At 33.3% G+C, this 18,690-nt stretch overlaps 3 protein-coding genes across 6 annotated transcripts; all 3 read left to right on the top strand.

Moving 5' to 3' along the window:
• The first annotated feature begins 1,868 nt into the window (after positions 1–1,868).
• Positions 1,869–6,345, top strand: LOC110602611 (protein GRAVITROPIC IN THE LIGHT 1). Of its 4 annotated transcripts, none has more exons than XM_021740172.2 (3): positions 1,869–2,147; positions 2,563–2,691; positions 4,524–6,345. In XM_021740172.2, the coding sequence occupies exon 3, from the start codon at positions 4,524–4,526 to the stop codon at positions 5,934–5,936; it is 1,413 nt and encodes a 470-aa protein (XP_021595864.1). In that variant the 5' UTR covers positions 1,869–2,147; positions 2,563–2,691; the 3' UTR covers positions 5,937–6,345. The 4 variants fall into 4 exon arrangements, with proteins under 4 accessions (XP_021595864.1, XP_021595866.1, XP_043807405.1 ...); XM_043951470.1 differs by lacking the exon at positions 1,869–2,147 and adding an exon at positions 2,211–2,455; XM_021740174.2 differs by lacking the exon at positions 2,563–2,691.
• Positions 6,346–8,907: 2,562 nt separating this feature from the next.
• Positions 8,908–12,866, top strand: LOC110600830. Its single transcript, XM_021737721.2, has 7 exons — positions 8,908–9,192; positions 9,492–9,563; positions 9,688–9,855; positions 10,541–10,711; positions 10,967–11,176; positions 11,434–11,522; positions 12,107–12,866. Exons 1-7 carry the CDS (start codon positions 9,105–9,107, stop codon positions 12,755–12,757), a joined length of 1,449 nt encoding a protein of 482 aa, XP_021593413.1. The 5' UTR covers positions 8,908–9,104; the 3' UTR covers positions 12,758–12,866.
• A 1,257-nt stretch (positions 12,867–14,123) lies between these two features.
• Positions 14,124–18,512, top strand: LOC110601255 (ubiquitin domain-containing protein 1). The gene is made up of 4 exons (XM_021738321.2): positions 14,124–14,389; positions 15,797–15,919; positions 17,854–17,973; positions 18,227–18,512. The coding sequence occupies exons 1-4, from the start codon at positions 14,353–14,355 to the stop codon at positions 18,289–18,291; spliced, it is 345 nt and encodes a 114-aa protein (XP_021594013.1). The 5' UTR covers positions 14,124–14,352; the 3' UTR covers positions 18,292–18,512.
• Positions 18,513–18,690: the final 178 nt, after the last annotated feature.

An 18,690-nucleotide genomic window follows, 5' to 3' on the forward strand; every position in this document is an offset into this window, starting at 1 on the left:
GTAAGGCGTCTGATTTTATAGTAATCAATGATAAACCATCATTTTTTAATCGACTTAAACTTTTTTTAAAAATTATGACTTTAACTGTAAAGGTATCAAAATTACTAAGAATTCATTATTGACGTACTGCGATAAATTCACCGTTCCTTCCCCTTAGCCTGATGTAGGAACAATGCAGTATCAACATTTAGTTTAAAACTTTCAATAGGTAGCTTTTTCCATTGGATGCAAATCGGAACATTATCAACCAATTTCCTACAACTTTCTATAACTTTTAACCACCTCCCAATATTAAAAAAGAAACTTTGCACGCCTAATCACAATATGAGGTGAACATTTTTTCTGCTATCATACCACAGTGTTTCTATTCTCCCATAAAACTCAAACTACCATAATCACCATGTGTAAAGTAGAAATAGAAATTGAATTGCATAACCGAACAAACCAGTCACTAAACGACTGCATATAAAGGAAGAGTCAATCAGATTCAATCATCATCAAACAATCACGGACAAAAGGGCAAGTAATCAGAACATGTATTGTCGTTTCACTGTGATTAGAGCAAACAAGATAAAACTCACTGACTCGGACATTCCTACGAATTAAATTAACTAAATATGGAATAGCATTAAGACAAACCCGTCATACCAGATTCAAAATCTTCGGTGGAGTCTGAATATGCCAGAATTTCTTTCACATTAATCTAACCGCAATTGAGCAATTCAAATGAGTAGTCTGTGTTAATAATCTATAAGCACTGTAAACCGAATAGAATTTACATTTTTTAAATTTTCATACTCAATTATCTACTTGTCCCGTGATACTTAAAATGATATACAATATATTATGAGTATCAACTTGATTAAATATAAACAGAATTAAATATCTTTTATAGCATTCCTGTTGAATGTGATAAAAAACTAAAATTACATCCGTTGACGGAATCAGTTATGATATATTTCTATAAAACTTCCTTTTGTAAGGTGAAAATATATTTATCATTTATTATTAATAACTATCCTTCCTTTTTCTTTTGGTAATTAAATTAAAATCTTATTTTTTTAATAAATAATTAAATAAAAATAAAATTATAATAGTGAATTTACCTATTAATTATAATGTAAAAAAATAAATGAATAATATTTTAAAATAATTAAAAAAATATAAAATAAATAAAAATTATTAGAAGAGAGTACATAAATAAAAGCATAAAATGAATGAAAATTTAACTGTATTTTCCTTTTACTAATTTATTGAAATATTTATTGTTATCTCATTTTTACTTTTCATTTAATACTTTAGCATAATACCTCTACCATCCTAGAATAAATATAATAAATGTTTCAATAAAATTATAAAAGTAAACTAATTCAATACAATTAATTTTCTTTTTCCCAATACGAGAAAGAATATTGCTGAGGCACTGCCTACCGGCTACCGGAAAAAGGGCAAAAATGTAATTTCTAAGCGTAACGAGACTACAACTTTCAATGACCAGCTGCCAACTCGTCAGCAAATTCCATGGGGCTCCACACTTTCTTTTGCCACGTGTCTCAAAGCGCAACATCCAAATTACTCATACGCTTCGCTTCAAGAGTAAGCGTTTACACACAACACTCTTTATAAAGCCAAACACGAACCTTTCATTTTCCCAAGTCCACCTACGGACCTACGTAAGATCTATTGCATGTCAGATCTTTTCCATGAAATCTTAAAAATACCCCTAATATCCTCTCAAACAGGAAGCACTATAATGTCTAAACGGCTAGGTAAATTCTAAAATGAGAAAGGGTAATATCGTAACAAAAAAATACCAGACACAGACCAAACCCAAGTATCCTTTTTAATTCCCAATGGGCGGACAGTTTCCTGGCTTGTCCTGTTTTGTCTTTTAATATCTCTCTACGCGTTCGAGCTCGGATTTTTTTGATTTTCCTCTCTTGGACCTCTCACAGGGGCTCCCTTTGTTCTTTTTTGGTCCGTCTCTGAAATGGCTATAGCGATTGAATATCTGCTCCAATAAAAGCAGTTACTGATTAGAGTTGTTTTGGAAGAAAATTGAATAAGTTGAAGGGAAGAGTCCTGCCATTTTTTTTTCCTTCGTAAAACTGAAACCATATTTTGTGAAGCTTCATCTCTTTCGTAAGGTAAGTTGGAGCTGTAACCGGCGACTCTTCAACAAACTTGATGGTTTTTCTTTTTTTTTTTTTGAATTTATTACTATTATTATTATTATTATTATTATTTTTCTTTTTTGGATATGGAGAATGGCCTATATATTCGTTATAGCTGTACTGTATAAACCTATCAAGCTATCATCATTCTCTTCTTCTCCCTGTCTCTGAAGCAGACTTTTCAATGTTGTGATCGTCGTTTTGAGCTTCATCATTGATCGTTTTGGAGTTTCTTTCTGTAAACTCTTGTTTTTTTTTTTTTTTCTTTTTGTTTAAGTTTGGTAGGTTATGAACTTTTTTTTTTCCCTGAAAGTTTAGAGGTTTTGGTTTATTTGATTGATGATTGATGTGTTTGTGTTTGTGTAACTGTGTTGTGGTTTAATCACAGGGGGTTTTGGTCCTTCGCCTTTCTTTGTAGAGGGGGCAGTAGCGGGGTCGGCCGTCGGTGTCGGTTTCTGTTCCTTTAGATTTACGTTTCTTTGAAGAGAAATTGACGAAGTCTCTTTGCGTATACAAGGTACTGTAATTTTATCGTCATATAGAATTTTGAAGTGGAGACAATTACAACAAATATTTGTTAAATTGTTAAGTTTCCTGCAATTTAATCTTGAATATATCTAGCTAAAAAACGGTGCAGTTTTGGTTTCATAAATGGACTTTTTAAGTTTTACAAAATTTACCAGTATTAAAAGTCAGGAGCCACAATCGAATTGCTAGTAGTGCAGATATTTTATTTTATTATAAAAACGGCTATTAGCTAATACCTACTAAGAGCGTTACTCAAAAAAAAAAAAAAAAGATCAAAATAAAAAACACTGCCTTGTATGGCATATCAGTAAAAATTGTTTTACCAAATTAGGCCCGTGTACACGTGAGCTATTGCACCTTGTGAAGTAGGCACGTGCCTCGCACGTTTTTTCCCATTCAAATTTGAGCCGTGCTTCTAAGCAACAAATTGGTTGATGATGTTATTGAAATTGCTATTAATCTTTTAAAAAGCATTAGTTAAAAATGTATTAAAGATTAATTTAAAATAAATTTTTAGTATTTTAATTATAAAAAATGTTAGTTCTACTTGCACTAGATTGTTGATTATTTTAATGATTTGGACCATGTTTGCATTTGTAAAACGATATGGATTCAGCCCACTAAGCTTTTCGAAATCCATTCATCTTTAGCTCTTCAATTCCTTAAAAGCCTTAGTTGAAACTCCCATTTTGTTTCCAAAAATGGCTTAAATTTCTGGTAGCATATGATTGTGGTTTGATGATTATCATTTAGATTTAGATTAGATGCATTCAGAAGTCAAAATGCTTGTACGAGAAGGCAGTATATCAAATGAGTACATTGCGATGAACTAGGTGGGATTTGGTGCCATGCCAATCTTATTTATGGGTCATTTGTCAACTTCAAAAACAAATTAATTTTGTCATTAGTTAGACTACTTCCTCTGAAATCAAAGTCCTCAATGGTCCATAGATGATGTGTGTATCACAACAAGTGCCACCCTCATATCAAGCCTTGTTTGTCTTTGCCATGAAAAAATTTGGAATACACACATTCTCGTTTCTTTTCTAATAAAAATTTCAACTTTTTCTTTTTTCGTTTGGAAGTTGATTAGGACATTGTGGATGAAGCTGACTTCTGTTTTCACATGAAGGCATTATTGTGCTATTAAACAAATAATGTCATCTGGAGTAATAGCCTTCTTTTGCTTTATAGGATTTCAAGATTGGATTAAAATAATTAATTGTATGTTTCTCCTTGCAATTTGTGCTGTTTTATAATATTACTGCAAGAAAGTTTCTATCCAGACGCTGCCGAAATATATTGTAGGCATATTTTGATCCCAGCAGAAAGAATCGGAACACAAAATGGTAGGCAGAACCACACGAGTTGTGAATTCCTACGCATACGCCTACTTTATAGAATTTCTGTTCTCATTGCAACTGAGGAATCTACTGTGCTTTTGACAGGCATATGGGAATTTTAAATTCTTCTTTTAAGTGTGCTGTCGTTTAATCATCTTCCTTTGGCTTCTTCTTCTTCGTCTCTCATCCCTTAGTTTCCTTTTCCCCTGCGTTAAAGTCTCTGTCTTTTTAATCTTTGGAAGGAAAGTAAATAGTGATCTCTTTAAAGGTAAAGGAAATTCTCTCCTCCATTAGTGGTCTCGATACAAGTGTTAAAGTATTTTGCTTTTCTCTTTTCTTCAATGCGCTCATCATTAGCATTATCATCTTAAATCTTTATTGTCGCAAACTTTTTTCATTTTAAACTAGAATCACTTAAAATCTTCATTCGTTGATTCGTTTGTAATCGTTTCCATTGTTTTATGATATTTATGTGCAGATGGATTCTGTGAAACTCTCTTCCATGACTCCCAAAAAGAGTAGATTGGCACGCACAGTTGCGAAAGTTCTTCATCTTAGAGCTGCTACTGGGATTGCTCCTGTTGATGGTGTGCAAAAAGTCAAGTCTCAGGAAAAGGTCGAGGATGATAGCAAGATTGGCAATAAGAGTACAGTCAGTCTGCGCCAGTCCTTCAAAATCAGCAATGATGAGGAACGCCAAAAGAGTTTGGCTATGCAAGCTCTTCTTGCAAAACTGTTTGCCAGCGTTTCTTCGGTTAAAGCAGCATATGCTCAGTTACAGTGTGCTCAGTCTCCTTATGACGTGGATGGAATCCAAGCAGCTGATCAATTAGTAGTTTCCGAGTTGAAGAATTTGTCTGAGTTGAAGCAGTGTTATATTAAAAAACAGTTCGATTCTTTTTCAGAGACTACGATGCTGTTGGCTGAAGTTCAGGAGCAGAAGTGTATTTCAAAGACCTATGGAATTACGGGGAAGAAATTGGAGTCTCAGTTGAGGCTCAAGGACTCTGAGATCATATATCTTAAGGAAAAATTGGAGGAATCCAATAGACAGAACCGGTTACTTGAGAAGAGATTAAATCAGAGCGGACAGTTGTCTATGCCTGACAATCTTCACCGATCAGGACTGAATCCTAGTCATTTCCTAGCAGTTGTTAGGTTTACAGTGAAGTCAATCCGAAGCTTTGTGAAGTTGATGATTGATCAGATGAAAGCTGCTGATTGGAATCTTGACGCCGCAGCCAATTCAATTGTACCGGAAGTGGTCTACTGGAGAGCTGATGATAAATGCTTTGCATTTGAATGCTTTGTTTGCAGGGAAATGTTTGATGCTTTCCATTTGCCATTCTTCTCCCTTCCAAACGAGTCTTTAACAGAGAAAAAGAATCAGCAACATCACTTTTTCAGGAGATTCACAGAACTAAAATCTGCGAAAGCAAAGGAGTATCTTGCAGAGTATCCCAAATCGACATTTGCAAAATTTTGCAGGACCAAGTATTTGCAACTTGTTCATCCACAGATGGAAACTTCATTCTTTGGCAATTTGAGCCAAAGAACCCTTGTGAGTTCCGGTGAATTTCCCGACACTAGTTTCTTCGCCTCATTCGCTGAAATGGTAAAGCGAGTGTGGCTTCTACATTGCTTGGCCTTTTCTTTCAAACCAGAGGCCTCAATCTTTCAAGTACGCAGAGGATGTCGATTTTCTGAAGTTTACATGGAATGTGTATCAGAGGAGGCACTGCTCTCGTCCGAAAACGTACCAGAAGCCGACCCACCAGTTGCATTCACGGTGGTTCCAGGCTTTAGGATCGGTAAAACTGTTATACAGTGCCAGGTCTACCTCTCTCATACCCAAATCAAGGTAAATGATGATCTTCAATCTCATAGATAACAAGGCCAGCTCCGGGTAGCTTAACCCACAAACACGATGAATCAAACGGGCTGCCATTATCATGATTCCTAAACCTGCTTACATTCAATCGGACGGTCAGGAAATCATGTCATGATTTTTCACCTTTTGTTTTATTGAGTGAAAGTTAGATGATGAGGCAAGAAGTGTGGGTTGGGTAGTTTGCGTTGTTTTATATTTTAGTGGCCAGTTTGAATGGACCGTTGTGGTAGGGCGGTGGGGGGGGGCAAACTTCGATTTTATTATTTGAATTATGAAACTGAAAGACATCAGACATGCTCGCAATTTTGTTAATATTAGGCCAGTGACAGAGGGATTTGTTTAGCAAGTTTGCCTCGTTTCCCTATGTTATGAAGATTTTTTTTTAATGTAAATAATAAATATAGTGGTAGCTTTTTTTTTTTTAAAAAAAAAAATTCGTATGTGTGTGTTGGTTATAGCTATGCAATTTGCCAGGATGGTGCCCAGCTTTCAATATGCAAGTTGCGTGTCTTGGTGCTCTCTCTGTCATCCTCTCTTTCATTTTATATATTTATATTGTACAAATTGCTATTTTTTAAAAAAAATTGCCAGTTGATTTTTTGTTTTGGGCTGAGCAAGAAAAAGTTATTGTTTCAAATTACATCCTAAATATTGCAATTTTAATGAAGTTTATCGATAAGTAATTATTATTTTATACAATTAAACCGTGAATAAATAAATAAGCAGGTTATCTATGATGACGGTAAAAGGACTGGCATAATTTCGTGGGATAAAGAAAATCCAACGTCGAAAGCGAACTAAAAAAGTTGATGGAATTGACCTTTCTTGGACAATGTGCAGCAGAGAAGAAAGTTACAAATGGAAACAGTTTGGGTCCCCAGACACCATTAGGATGATGATGGCTATGTTCCCTGTCACAGGCTAACATTTGATCACAAAACAGATCGACGATACGATTGTTCCGTGGAGAAAAGTTTACATGGTATTACCGTCGTTTCATGTGAAGCTTTTAACTCTTCTTTTAATTGATTTCCCTTGCTTTTAATCATGTGTTGCATTTTAATAAAGCTTCCAGTCCTTCTATTTGAACTGGAGGAAAATTAAACACAACGGGAAAGAAATTTGATTTCTCTAAATTCTTTTATTAATTTATATATTAAATAAAAAAAGGAAATATGAAAAATTGCAATTTTTTATTTTTAATATTTTATAATGCACTCAACACATTTTTCTTCGAATTGGTGAAAAATTTTCCTCATTATTATTATTATTATTTCGGTCGAGAATCTAGATTGTAGCAGCATCACCTCAGGAGTGGGTCCTAGTAAATGAAGGAAAAATTTAATTGTATAGAAGAAATGATACAAAATGGACAGTTGTGGAAATATTAATTATTAGCATTAAATTTAGGGTAGGGAACGTAATTTCTTGGTGGTCCTTTCCTTTCAATTAATTTCTCCAAACACAATCTGCCTACTACCTCTATTTCTTGCATTTATATTCTCGGTTTGTTTCTTGCATAATGCTTAAAAAATTAAATTACCATTTTCGTTTTCTTTTTTATCTGTTAGGGCTGGGTTGAGAAGGATTCTGGACTTTATGGATTATAGATTGACCCAAGCTTTACCTAAGCTATGGCCTCAGTTTGCAGGCCTTGTTTCTTAATTCTGTTTCAGACTACTACTTTTGAAATTCACTTAAAATTCAAAATTAACTTTATAATTGATAGTCACATTTGGATAATTGATTTTAATAATTAAACATTCTCATTATTTTCAAAATCGGATGAAAGTCGGTTGAAATTAAAAAAAAAAAAAAACTTAGGTTTCTTTTTATGCAGAGGAAGATTTTGGTTATAGTAACAAGCAGAAAGCCAAATAAAATAAAGATCAAATATTGTTAAATAATATTTTTCCAATTAAAAAAATATTAATCTGAACGTATTAAATTGTAAATTAAAAAAATTAAATCCAATTTCATAATTAATTTATAAAATTAAATTAGTTAAAAAAGTATCACTTTTGTCTTCTGAAAAAACGATCCCACTTTGATTTTATGGAAAAAAAAAGGGAAAAAAAAAGAAAAGAAAAGGCAGTGTTCGGACCAAACCGGGCAGTCAGATTAGAAACCGGTTCTTACTGCGGTCCGGTTTGTAGAAACAGGTGAGTTGGGGAATCGGCCAAGTTAGTTCAAACCAGTTAAACCCGGTTTTCTAATACTATGCCCTCTTGGCAGCACTCTCTCTCTATCAAAGGGCTACTTTTATCTGGACATGGCACATGGGTACCGGAAATCGACGGTTTCAGTTTAAAATTTCAAAATAATTGGTACTGGATTATATGATTTCTTTTGATTTTTTATTTAATTTAATCTAATAAAAATTTATCAAAACTAAATTAATTCGACCATAATTTTAAATTAATTTGAATAATATAATATTTAATTTTAAATTATAATTATTTAATTTAAAACGAGACTTACCAGCCAACTTTTATCTAGAGCTCTCTTTTTTTTTCTCATTTTAAAAATATACAATATATTATTTCTCATTTTCTTAAAAAATTATAGCGTGAATATATGAAAATATTTACCTTGACGATCATAAATTATTTTTGAAAACATAAAATTTTAATTTATTTAGTTTTATCGAATTGTATATTATTTTTATTTTCTTCTGTACTTTTACCTTTATGGCCTTAATTTTAACTTTCATTGCATTGATAAAAAATAATAAAAATAAAAAATATATATTATTTTCTTTAAAGCAAATGAAATTTTAATTTAAAATTATTTTCAAAAATTTTCCACGCAAATATGACGATTTAATACATGGGGATGAGATTCTTGGTTGCTTTAATTTGCGGCCATGGTTAACGACTGAACCGCGGTTGAATGGGTTAACATACCCGAAACCTCGATTGAGACCGGTTTGATTTCTGATCCGATTCAAAAACATTACAAAAAGAGGTACATGTAATTGGAGAGAGAAAGAGAGAGGGAGAAAAGCTGCCTTGCCCCTTCTCTTGCTGCTTCTAGGCCATCAAGTAGCTGTACTAGCAGAACGCACGGCTGCTAACAAACCAATTTCTATTCTCTTGAAATTCTAACCCTTTATAACCATCAACTGATCTTTCTCTCTTTCGGGGTTTAGCTTGTTTCGGAAGAGCTATGAGAAGATCCCATTTCTGTTTTGTTTCTGTATTATCACTTTTGGTTGCTTACACTTTTCAATTTCAAGTTCAGGCTGCTCCTGCAGGTGTCTCTCTCTCTGCTTCTTCTTTATTGATTCTTTTGATCTGTTTAGTAAATGGTCTGTTTGTTATCTACTTTCTTTCACTATTTTTGCTTTCGTTTTGCATTCTTTGCACTGCCACTTGCTGTTTTCTTTCATGGTGATAGATTCCCATGGCCAAATCAACCCATCTCGTTTTTCTCTTAAATAGTTATGAAATTATGTTCAAATCGTTGTTATGATCTAGTTGATTAATGGGTATGTCTCTTCCACTCTCTCTAACCTGTGGTTCCATTTTTTTTGGCTATATTTTGAGTACTCAGGGCTATTATTTAAGCAATTATCTTCTGTTCTTAAATGGACTGCTAGATCATCCTCCAAAACACCTCAATCAGGTAATCGAGTACTAATACCTGTCATTTTCTCCTTTCTCTATAAAAATAAATTATGTTTAATTGGTTAATGATCAATGTATTGGATAATTTATATGTTTTTTTTTTCTTTTTTGTTTTTAAGCAGATGGGAATGTTCTCCAATTTGAAGATGGGTACATAGTGGAGACTGTTCTGGAAGGAAATGAAATTGGAGTTGTTCCTTATAAAATACGTGTCTCTGACGATGGTGAACTATATGCTGTTGATGAAGTTAATAGCAACATTGTTAAAATTACTCCACCGTTGTCCCAATGTATGTTGCTTTGTTTCTTTCCTTTTGTTTCTATTTTTTACTGACGTATTCTGTGTTTGAATGGTAAAAATGTGGCAAAACTCTTTAACATACACCGTTCCTTTTATCTTCAAGGGCTAGAATGGAGTAGTTAGTCCATTCAACTTTGCGTCATTCAACTAATAATGTGTAAGGAATGTATGCTAGGTTAATATAAGCATAATAGGAGTATTAGTGTGAAACTGCGAATGGAAAGCAAACCAGATTGATACGTGCTTTTACCACCATTTGCTTAAGCTTTACATACTGGCAGAAAGAGAGTTTTCCCCCTTCTTCTCCTTGTACCACTTCATGATCCAGTCTACATTGAAGTCTAGTAGCCAATATGGTCTTTTTTCTTATTAGAGGAAAACAGAAGAGTCTTATCAATAAAGCGCCATACTGCATCTACACGTAAATAGATCCCCCTGGATAACAATACGAATCTTTCTTTGGGAGCTATTGATAATTCCTGTTATTCATTGCAAGAAAACTAGAATTATGACCGTATATGGTGCCCTTTTCTACTTGATGATTGAGGGGAGTAACTAAAATTTATTAACTAAATTTAAATACTGGAATTTGGGATTTAATAACTTTTTCCATTTTCTCCCCTCCCCTCCTCTTTGGGATTCACACATTATGGTCTTATTTTCTATTATTGCAGACAGTAGGGCAAGATTGGTGGCTGGTTCATTTCAGGGTTATACAGGGCATGTGGATGGAAAACCAAATGAAGCTCGTTTTAATCATCCCAGAGGTGTAACCATGGATGATAAAGGGAATGTGTATGTCGCTGATACCTTGAACCTTGCCATCAGAAAGATTGGAGACTCTGGTATGCACAGTTTGTCTCCAACACTAGGTCGTAAACATCTTTTTTGTTTCAAACACGAGGTTGTGAATCTATTTTGTGTAGCAACCTTTTCTTTTAATTGAACTATAAATCAAAAGTGTGTCTCCACAAAGACATGTAAACAATTTTTGAGAATTCATATCTACTTATGATGTCAGCGCCATTGGAACTTCTTCAAAGGTTAAATCTTTATTGTGTATATAAAATTAAGATGTTGAGTAAGGATTTTGTTTTCAGGCGTCACAACCATTGCTGGTGGGAAATCAAATATTGCTGGATACAGGGATGGACCTAGTGAGGATGCGAAGTTTTCAACTGATTTTGATGTGGTATATGTCCACTCCACATGCTCTCTGTTAGTTGTTGATAGAGGAAATGCTGCTCTTCGACAAATCTCTCTCAACCAAGAAGATTGTGATTACCAGTCCAGTTCAATTACTGCTACAGGTTTGATCCTATATAATTGATTAAATATGATTTTGTGACAAATTATTTACACCAAATTAATAATTCAGATCTACATTATCTCTCTTATGAACATGACTTGCATATAATTTCCATGTAAACTATGCTCCATATGAAGGACATCCTTATATCTATCTTTTATTCCGAAGCAATGAAACAAACACTGTCATCGTATAGGGTTAAATTCCATTTGAGATTGTCCTTTGCTGACTTAGATACTTAATGGGGTATTTTGGCAGATCTCCTTATGGTTGTTGGTGTTGTCTTGGCTGGATATATTACGTGTATGCTTCAGCAAGGATTTGGGTCTTCTTTCTTCTCAAGAACGGTATAATTCTTGCTTTGAAATTCTATTTTTGATTTTTCATGATTTCTAGTTGATATAGAAAGTGGAAAATTTAAATGCTTAGTTACTGCCCATTGCCTTTACTGGCCTATCAAAGTATATTCTATATTTTTGCCCTTTTCGCATTAGTCAAATGTGTGAAGTTGTTTTCTAATACATTTCAAGCAATTTTTCAAAAGCCCAAGTTACCTTAAAAATCCAAATATGCAGTTTGACGTTTTCTTTTCCAAATTACTACTCATTTTGATCCTATCTTTTGTTGGGATGAGAATGGTAATCAATCGGTCTTCAATGGTCGTTTGATTGTTTTATTATGCTTAAAACTTGACCTGAGAAGGTTAAAGCATCTATTTTCTGCCTCAATGAAGATTGAATTCTCAGTTACTTTAGGCTCCATACAGATAGACGTGTATTTTAAATAATAGAGTATTTGAATTTGATATTGTGTTTGAAGTTTTATGCTTTCTCATTTGAAGCACAAATTCAAATCCATATTCATACACGCCTAGCCAAACGGAACAGAAAATTTAATGCATTTGGCTTAATCTGTGCCTGTATTCATGCAGCAACAATATCCAGAGAATGAATTTAAAGAGTATCCAAGTATGGAGAAACCAAGTCCTATCACCGAGACCATGAAAGAGGATCCTAAATGGCCTTCTTTTGGACAGCTCATTATTGATCTTTCTAAGCTCGCACTCGAGGCATTGGCTAACATGTTCCTCTACTTAATCCCTTCATGGTTCAAGTCAAGCGGATCCGCCAAAGGCCTCACACCATTGAAAGATTCCCTAAGGATGCCTGAGGATGAAGTTGAACCCCCAACAGTCCAGAGGCATAGTATTCCTGTTTCTTTGTCTGAAACCCGGCAGGTCCATACTCCCAATACTATTGACAAATATTCAGAAATGAAGCCCCCCAAGATTAAGTCAGCCAGTTTCAAGGATCCTTCTTTATCAAGCAAGCACCGGTCCTTGAAACGACAAGAATATGCAGAATTCTATGGATCAGGTGAGATTCCTCCTCCTGGCAGGTCCAAGAGTCACAAAGAGAAAACGAGGCATCGACAACGTGATAAGAGCGGAGAGGTGGTTTCTGGAGCAGTTGGGGCAGAGCCAAAACCTGCTGAGATGAAGCCTATGAATTATGATACTCCAAAATTTGACCATTACAATATGAGAAGCAAGTATGGATCTGACAATTCCTACCAATTTTGATAACCCTTATTTGTGACCATGTCTTTTTCTTTTTTGTATAATTATGTCTCATTTTCAGTTGACATTTAATTCGAATCAAAACTGAAAGCAAGGATTAATCTGTTGGATATATTAATGGAGGCAGCTAAGATGATGCTTGATCTGCCTGCTAAAACACAAAACACAATTAGCAGGACTGGACATGTGATGAGGGCTCAACTTGAGACAAGGGTCAATAGAATACATTGGGTTTAGCTTAAACTCTAAAATGGTGTTAGTATAAAATATACTACCTCAGTTAACAAATGAGAGTTTTTTTTTTTCACAAATTATATATTGCTTCGAGAATTTAAAACTAACATTTAGTATTAGTATGTGAAAAAATTTACATCATGACAAATATTAATCTTTTATTTTCCGAGGAAAAAATAAAATTTTTTAATGTTTCTGTGAGAATTATTATAACGATTGCGTCGATAATAATATACAGGGCTGAGTAGTATTCGGTTCAAATTGAAAAAATCGATCGAATCGTATTAATTTCAAAATTCGGTTCGATTTTTTATTCAATTCGGTTCGGTTTGATTTTTAATTTTAAAAATTTTAGTTATTTTGGTTCGGTTTTGATCAGAAAAAAATTAAAAAAATTAAATCGAATCGATTAGTGATAATAATATGTTATTTTCAATAATATAGATAAATTAAATTATATTAAAATTAAAATATTTTAATTAAATTTTAAAATATTAAAAATAAAGTATAAAAAATAAAAAAATTTATTAAAAATCGAAATCGATCAAATCGAATTGAATCGAATTGAATGAGATCGATTCAGTTCGATTTGGTTTTTAATCAAAATCAGTTCGGTTCGATTTTAAATCGAACCGATCAAATATGACCCTAATAATATATAATAATTAATATTTTGTTTTTAAAATAAAATAAATAATTTATTTGTAAATTCTCATATGAATATGACTATTAATTTCGCTGTTTATTTATATAATTTTGACTCATCAAATTATTTATATTCACATATACATATTCTTGACTTAAAATATTCAAATCAAGTGACACGGTTTCAGCTGACTGATAAAATTGGAAATCCTAACACTTCACATTCTCCTACCCAAGCCAAGCATGGTGTTGGATCTCCACACCTACAAATTTTAAGAAAAAAAAAAGAAAGAAAAATGGAAGACAGCCAGCGAGTCCTTTCCTCTGTCCGTCTGCATGAGTTTTGTTATAATTGAGCAATAATATTTTTTACATGATTTATCATTTTTTGTACTTTACTTATTTTTGTTAATTTATTGTAATTAATTAATTTAATGGTTCAATCATATGCAAACTCGTCGGACGGAGTAACAACTCAAACCCCAACCCAAAGGTAATAGCGAGGAAGAATAATTAATAAATAATTAAACCTTAACAATAAAACACAAATTATTAAAAAAAAAAAAAACTAGAAGTCTCTCTGATTCATTTTGACTTGTCTTTCAATTTCAATGAAGATTCTTTCTCTCTAGAAATTCCTCTCACTCTCTCGCTTTCTGTTGATTGAAGTGGCTGCTATTTTTTCTTTTTAAAAGAGGAAAAAGAAAAAAAGAGAGGGAATGGGTTGTGCTGGATCGTCACAGGCTAAAGGAGATGGTGAGCTCACTTTTGATTCCTCTCTCTTGTTGTTTTTTCGCTTTATACTTCTATACAGAGCTTTAGCTTCTGTTTGGTTTCCGAGAAATCGCAGTAGGAAAAAAGCGGAGGTGTTAGGGGAATGAATAATGTCTTAGATTTTTGTACTTATTTTAAATCGGATTTTTTTTTTTTTTTTGGAGAAGAAAATAAGTGATATTCAACGTCTTTACGAATTTCGAAGATTGTTTTCTTTTGTTCTGTGGTGTGGTCACTGCAATGTACTAGCTGATTTTGCTAAGCTATTTGGAGTTGTGATAAGCTTAATCTGGATTATTGTAATTATGGAATTTTTTAAACAAATTTTGGAGCCTGTCTTGTAGCGTCTGATTGAAATTACGTAGTATGGTTTAGGCTGAAATAATTTCGGATTTAGGAATTACACTTGGTGTGAAGTTTAACAAAGAACAATTGAAGTTTTTGATTGATCTAACCTGAGGAAAAATTTGCTGTTTCTTTCCAAAGAAGAAAGGAAAAATGGTTTCTCTTCATAAGGTTTTTGAAAATCTAATCTTCTGATAGCACATTTGATGGCTTGTTTAGTTGATGCCAACCAAATAAAAAATCTGGTGAAGTGTGATTTGGTTTTCATACGATGAACACTTGATGTACCAAGCCTAGTTTCATGCAAACTATTGAAGATCAAAAGCACTTTTGTTTGACCCATTAGAAATGGTAGTTTATGCCCTCTTGTTTCCATTTCATGCATATTTATAAAAACCCTCGTTACCTTTTTTGTTCAAAATTTGACTGCTTCTAATGAGGCAACTTGATGAGTAGATAATTTCAGAAGGAATAAGTCTTAGTGAGGATTTAAGTAGCGTTTAATTACCAATCTTCAGTCCCCTTGCTTTGCTGTTCCATTTTCTTATGGAAGATGCTGCAGTTGCATCTATCATGAACTTTATTTGCTTACCATTTTGTGTTAATGATTCCTATTAGGTTGACATATTTAATTTATATTTCAAGATTTTGCTCTTCTTGTGTGCACTTACGACCTCTTGCATGCACACGGCTTTATTTAACCTGTATCCATTTACAGTGTTATACCTTTACATCTTTTAAAAACTGTTATAGATAACTGCCTCTCTTTGGAGTATAAAATCAATTTAATGGAATTTTATGGACAATGGATGAGAAAAAAGTAGTGATTAGGACTTATACTTGCCCCTACGTCCTCCCCCCTCTTTCTGGGGAAATTTTTCATCACCTTATAGGCAATGCGTAAAATTAATCAGCGCTTCAGTGACTGTTTTTCAATCAACGTGATTTATGGCGTAACTTGGTGGTCTTAAATTAGACCGAACCATAAAAGGTAATTGTTCACTAAGAATCCGGTTAACAAATAGACAATTTGAATTGTTTCAGGAGCTGTGAAGAAGATCCGGAAGCCAAAACCTTGGAAGCATCCTCAGCCAATAACAAAGTCTCAGCTTATACAGATGCGTGATGAGTTTTGGGATACTGCTCCTCACTATGGTGGAAGGAAAGGTAGTATTCCTGCAGAATTTATCATTTATCGTTAATGATTTCTACTAGAATGCATTATGGACTTCAAGCACTAGGCTTGAGTAGCATAGTGTACAATAGGAGCATAATAATGGAAGTGGAAGACAGATAATCCTTTCCTGAAAGTGAAAACTTCCCTTCTAACTTGAGCAAAATTTGGAGTGATATTGAAATTCACAAAAATTTGGTAGCACTGCTGCTGAAAGGGAAAAAAGTCCTTTAGAATTTGCAGATTTTGGGAGTTCAGTATTTGTGTGATTTTTGAGGTTGAACCAATAGAGACATGAGTTGTTAGCATACTTTAAGTTTGCTACATTAGAAAAAAAATTCTGAAAAAATTACAAATATCTCATTTTGATAAAATTAGTAAAATCTGACCAAAATATCAGAAAATAATGGTTAATTGAAAGATATCCAAGAGAGTGAATATAGATGATCACAAGGAGATTTTTTTTTTTACTAATAAGAAGTCAGCAGATATGGAAAGATTTTGGAGTTCATTCTTACTTGAGTGTTGCTTTTAGATTTTAGGAAGAGATAATGCTTGGTGTGTGCCTTTTGCTTTCATAAAATACGAACCTTCTATAGTTTACATATCATTTAGCTGTGATGATAGTACTTCATCACCGGAGTAAAGTCTGAAAAATTAAAATTCAAGTCTAATTCCTCATTGAAATTATTTGCATTGTTGTGGGGTATTGAATGAGAAAGAGAACAAATCATATTGATGCCTTTACTTCTAGGCTGCAAAATTTGATTTTTGAAAATGATGACTACAATTCCATAACTTATTCTTGATACTTCCATTTTTGTCCAAAAGCTTCTAGTTCTTTCCATATAACAATGTATAGACTGAAGATTTGCATCTAATTTAAGGTTTTGCTTTCTGCTATAATTATTTGGTAGATTATCAATTGCTTCCTTGTATTTCCATTTCTATAATTATGTTTCTAACCATGCTTAACAATTTTCAAGTGCATGTTTGATTATATATAACAATGGAGAAAAAACCAATTTGAGATCATATTAAAACAAGAGAAGGTAAGGGTGAGAAAAAGTTGATCTTCACTGAAACCCAAGTACCTGTTATTCTTGTACTGATTATGCATAAGGAGAGGTCAAAGAGGTGTTACCGTTGGATTGAAGCCCATTTATATGTCAGTTGAATGCTTGTAGCAACACAAAAATATTGAAAATGAACTCTAAAACAACGGTGATGTGCATACTATTATTCACACTGATGGGAAATTGAATTAGAGACTCAACAAGAACGAGATTTCATCAAGTTACCAACAATAAATCAACAGCTATAGTAATAGGATATGAGATAGAGTGATGCTGGAAAAGTCATCATATAGAGAATGTTTTGAATAGTGTTTTTTTAGTAATATTTGTCTACTTGTTATGTTTGGAACATGGTAATGAATTCATTACAAATTACATTTGACATTTCTAATTTTAAATGGAACCCATGTCACTTGCCACAAATCCATCAAATTAATAAAAGTGAATGAATTTTGTATGCTTTCTTCTTTTTGATCCACTCTCTCTTTTCTATTTTTCTTCCTTGTCCAAATGTAATTTTTAAATTTTAAGCTCCAATAAATGTTTTATGAAACATAATACACTTGTAATTGAATTGTTGATTTCATTTCTTTTCCTTTTCCCTTTTCTTTTTTTGTAGAAATGGAATTTGTATACATTTAAAATATTGTCTGGAAATGAAGTTTTTGTTCAAATTGGTTATGTCACACCATTTAGTCTTGACATAGATCTCATGTGAAGCAAAGCTGAAGCAGGCTTGAATTTCCTGTTAACCGTCTTAGCATTTCCATGAAGATGTACATAATATGCTTTGAATTTTTTTTTTTTTTCATATTTTGCAACATAAACACCCAATATTGCCTGTGTGCCAGAGATTTGGGATGCTCTTCGAGCTGCTGCTGAAGCTGACCTAGCCCTTGCGCAAGCTATTGTGGACAGTGCTGGTGTCATTGTTCAAAATGTTGATTTGACAATATGCTATGATGAAAGAGGTAGGTAACCCTTGTTAAATTCTTAGGTACAATTCTCTTGTTTGGTGGATTCTATCCTAACCTTCCTGAGAAAATTCTGGAGTATCTATACATATTGGCGGCATGAGTTAGCCATACCTTTTGGTAACACGTTGGATTTTCCTGTATCCAAATAGTTCATACCGTGATGTTTTTCCTTATTTTTTTTGGTTGTTGTGTGTGTGTGTGTGTGTTGTCCATGATGGATGATGTTGGCTTGAAAATGTGGTTGCAGGTGCAAAATATGAACTGCCCAAGTATGTTTTGAGCGAGCCAACCAACTTAATCCGGGATAATTGAAAACAGGGAAACCAGTTAGCAGCGTCGTGCACAGATTGACTGTAAATCATGTATATTATTTCCTTATCATACTTTTAATACAGGCGGGTCATTTATGCCTTTCCTTTCGCCCTTGTGACTTTTCTCGTCTAGTCTAAAATCCTGCTGTCAACTCAACAAGTATACAGTAAGCGGTAATTGTTTGGATTTAATAAAAAAAAAAAAAAATCTCCTTTTTGCTCTCCAACTTCCCTATCCAGAAGTTGATTTCTGGACTAACTGATGGTATTAATAATTTTCTTTAACGTGCAATATGTATTATGTATATATATATATATATACATAATACAACAATTAAAAAAACTGTCTAGTGTTGATTGAGAAAAATAAATATTATTTTTATAAATGATAAATAAACAA

Source organism: Manihot esculenta, chromosome 15, assembly GCF_001659605.2.
Source record: "Manihot esculenta cultivar AM560-2 chromosome 15, M.esculenta_v8, whole genome shotgun sequence".
Taxonomy (NCBI): Eukaryota; Viridiplantae; Streptophyta; class Magnoliopsida; order Malpighiales; family Euphorbiaceae; genus Manihot; species Manihot esculenta.

Bases quoted from the DNA above. Each gene is read 5' to 3' on its own strand.
- LOC110602611 (XM_021740172.2), top strand. From the start codon at position 4,524: ATGGATTCTGTGAAACTCTCTTCCATGACTCCCAAAAAGAGTAGATTG.
- LOC110600830 (XM_021737721.2), top strand. From the start codon at position 9,105: ATGAGAAGATCCCATTTCTGTTTTGTTTCTGTATTATCACTTTTGGTT. The intron at 9,193-9,491 runs GTGTCTCTCTCT...TTGAGTACTCAG, and splicing joins AGTTCAGGCTGCTCCTGCAG to GGCTATTATTTAAGCAATTA. The intron at 10,712-10,966 runs GTATGCACAGTT...TTTTGTTTTCAG, and splicing joins CAGAAAGATTGGAGACTCTG to GCGTCACAACCATTGCTGGT.
- LOC110601255 (XM_021738321.2), top strand. From the start codon at position 14,353: ATGGGTTGTGCTGGATCGTCACAGGCTAAAGGAGATG. The intron at 15,920-17,853 runs GTAGTATTCCTG...CCTGTGTGCCAG, and splicing joins TCACTATGGTGGAAGGAAAG to AGATTTGGGATGCTCTTCGA. The intron at 17,974-18,226 runs GTAGGTAACCCT...ATGTGGTTGCAG, and splicing joins AATATGCTATGATGAAAGAG to GTGCAAAATATGAACTGCCC.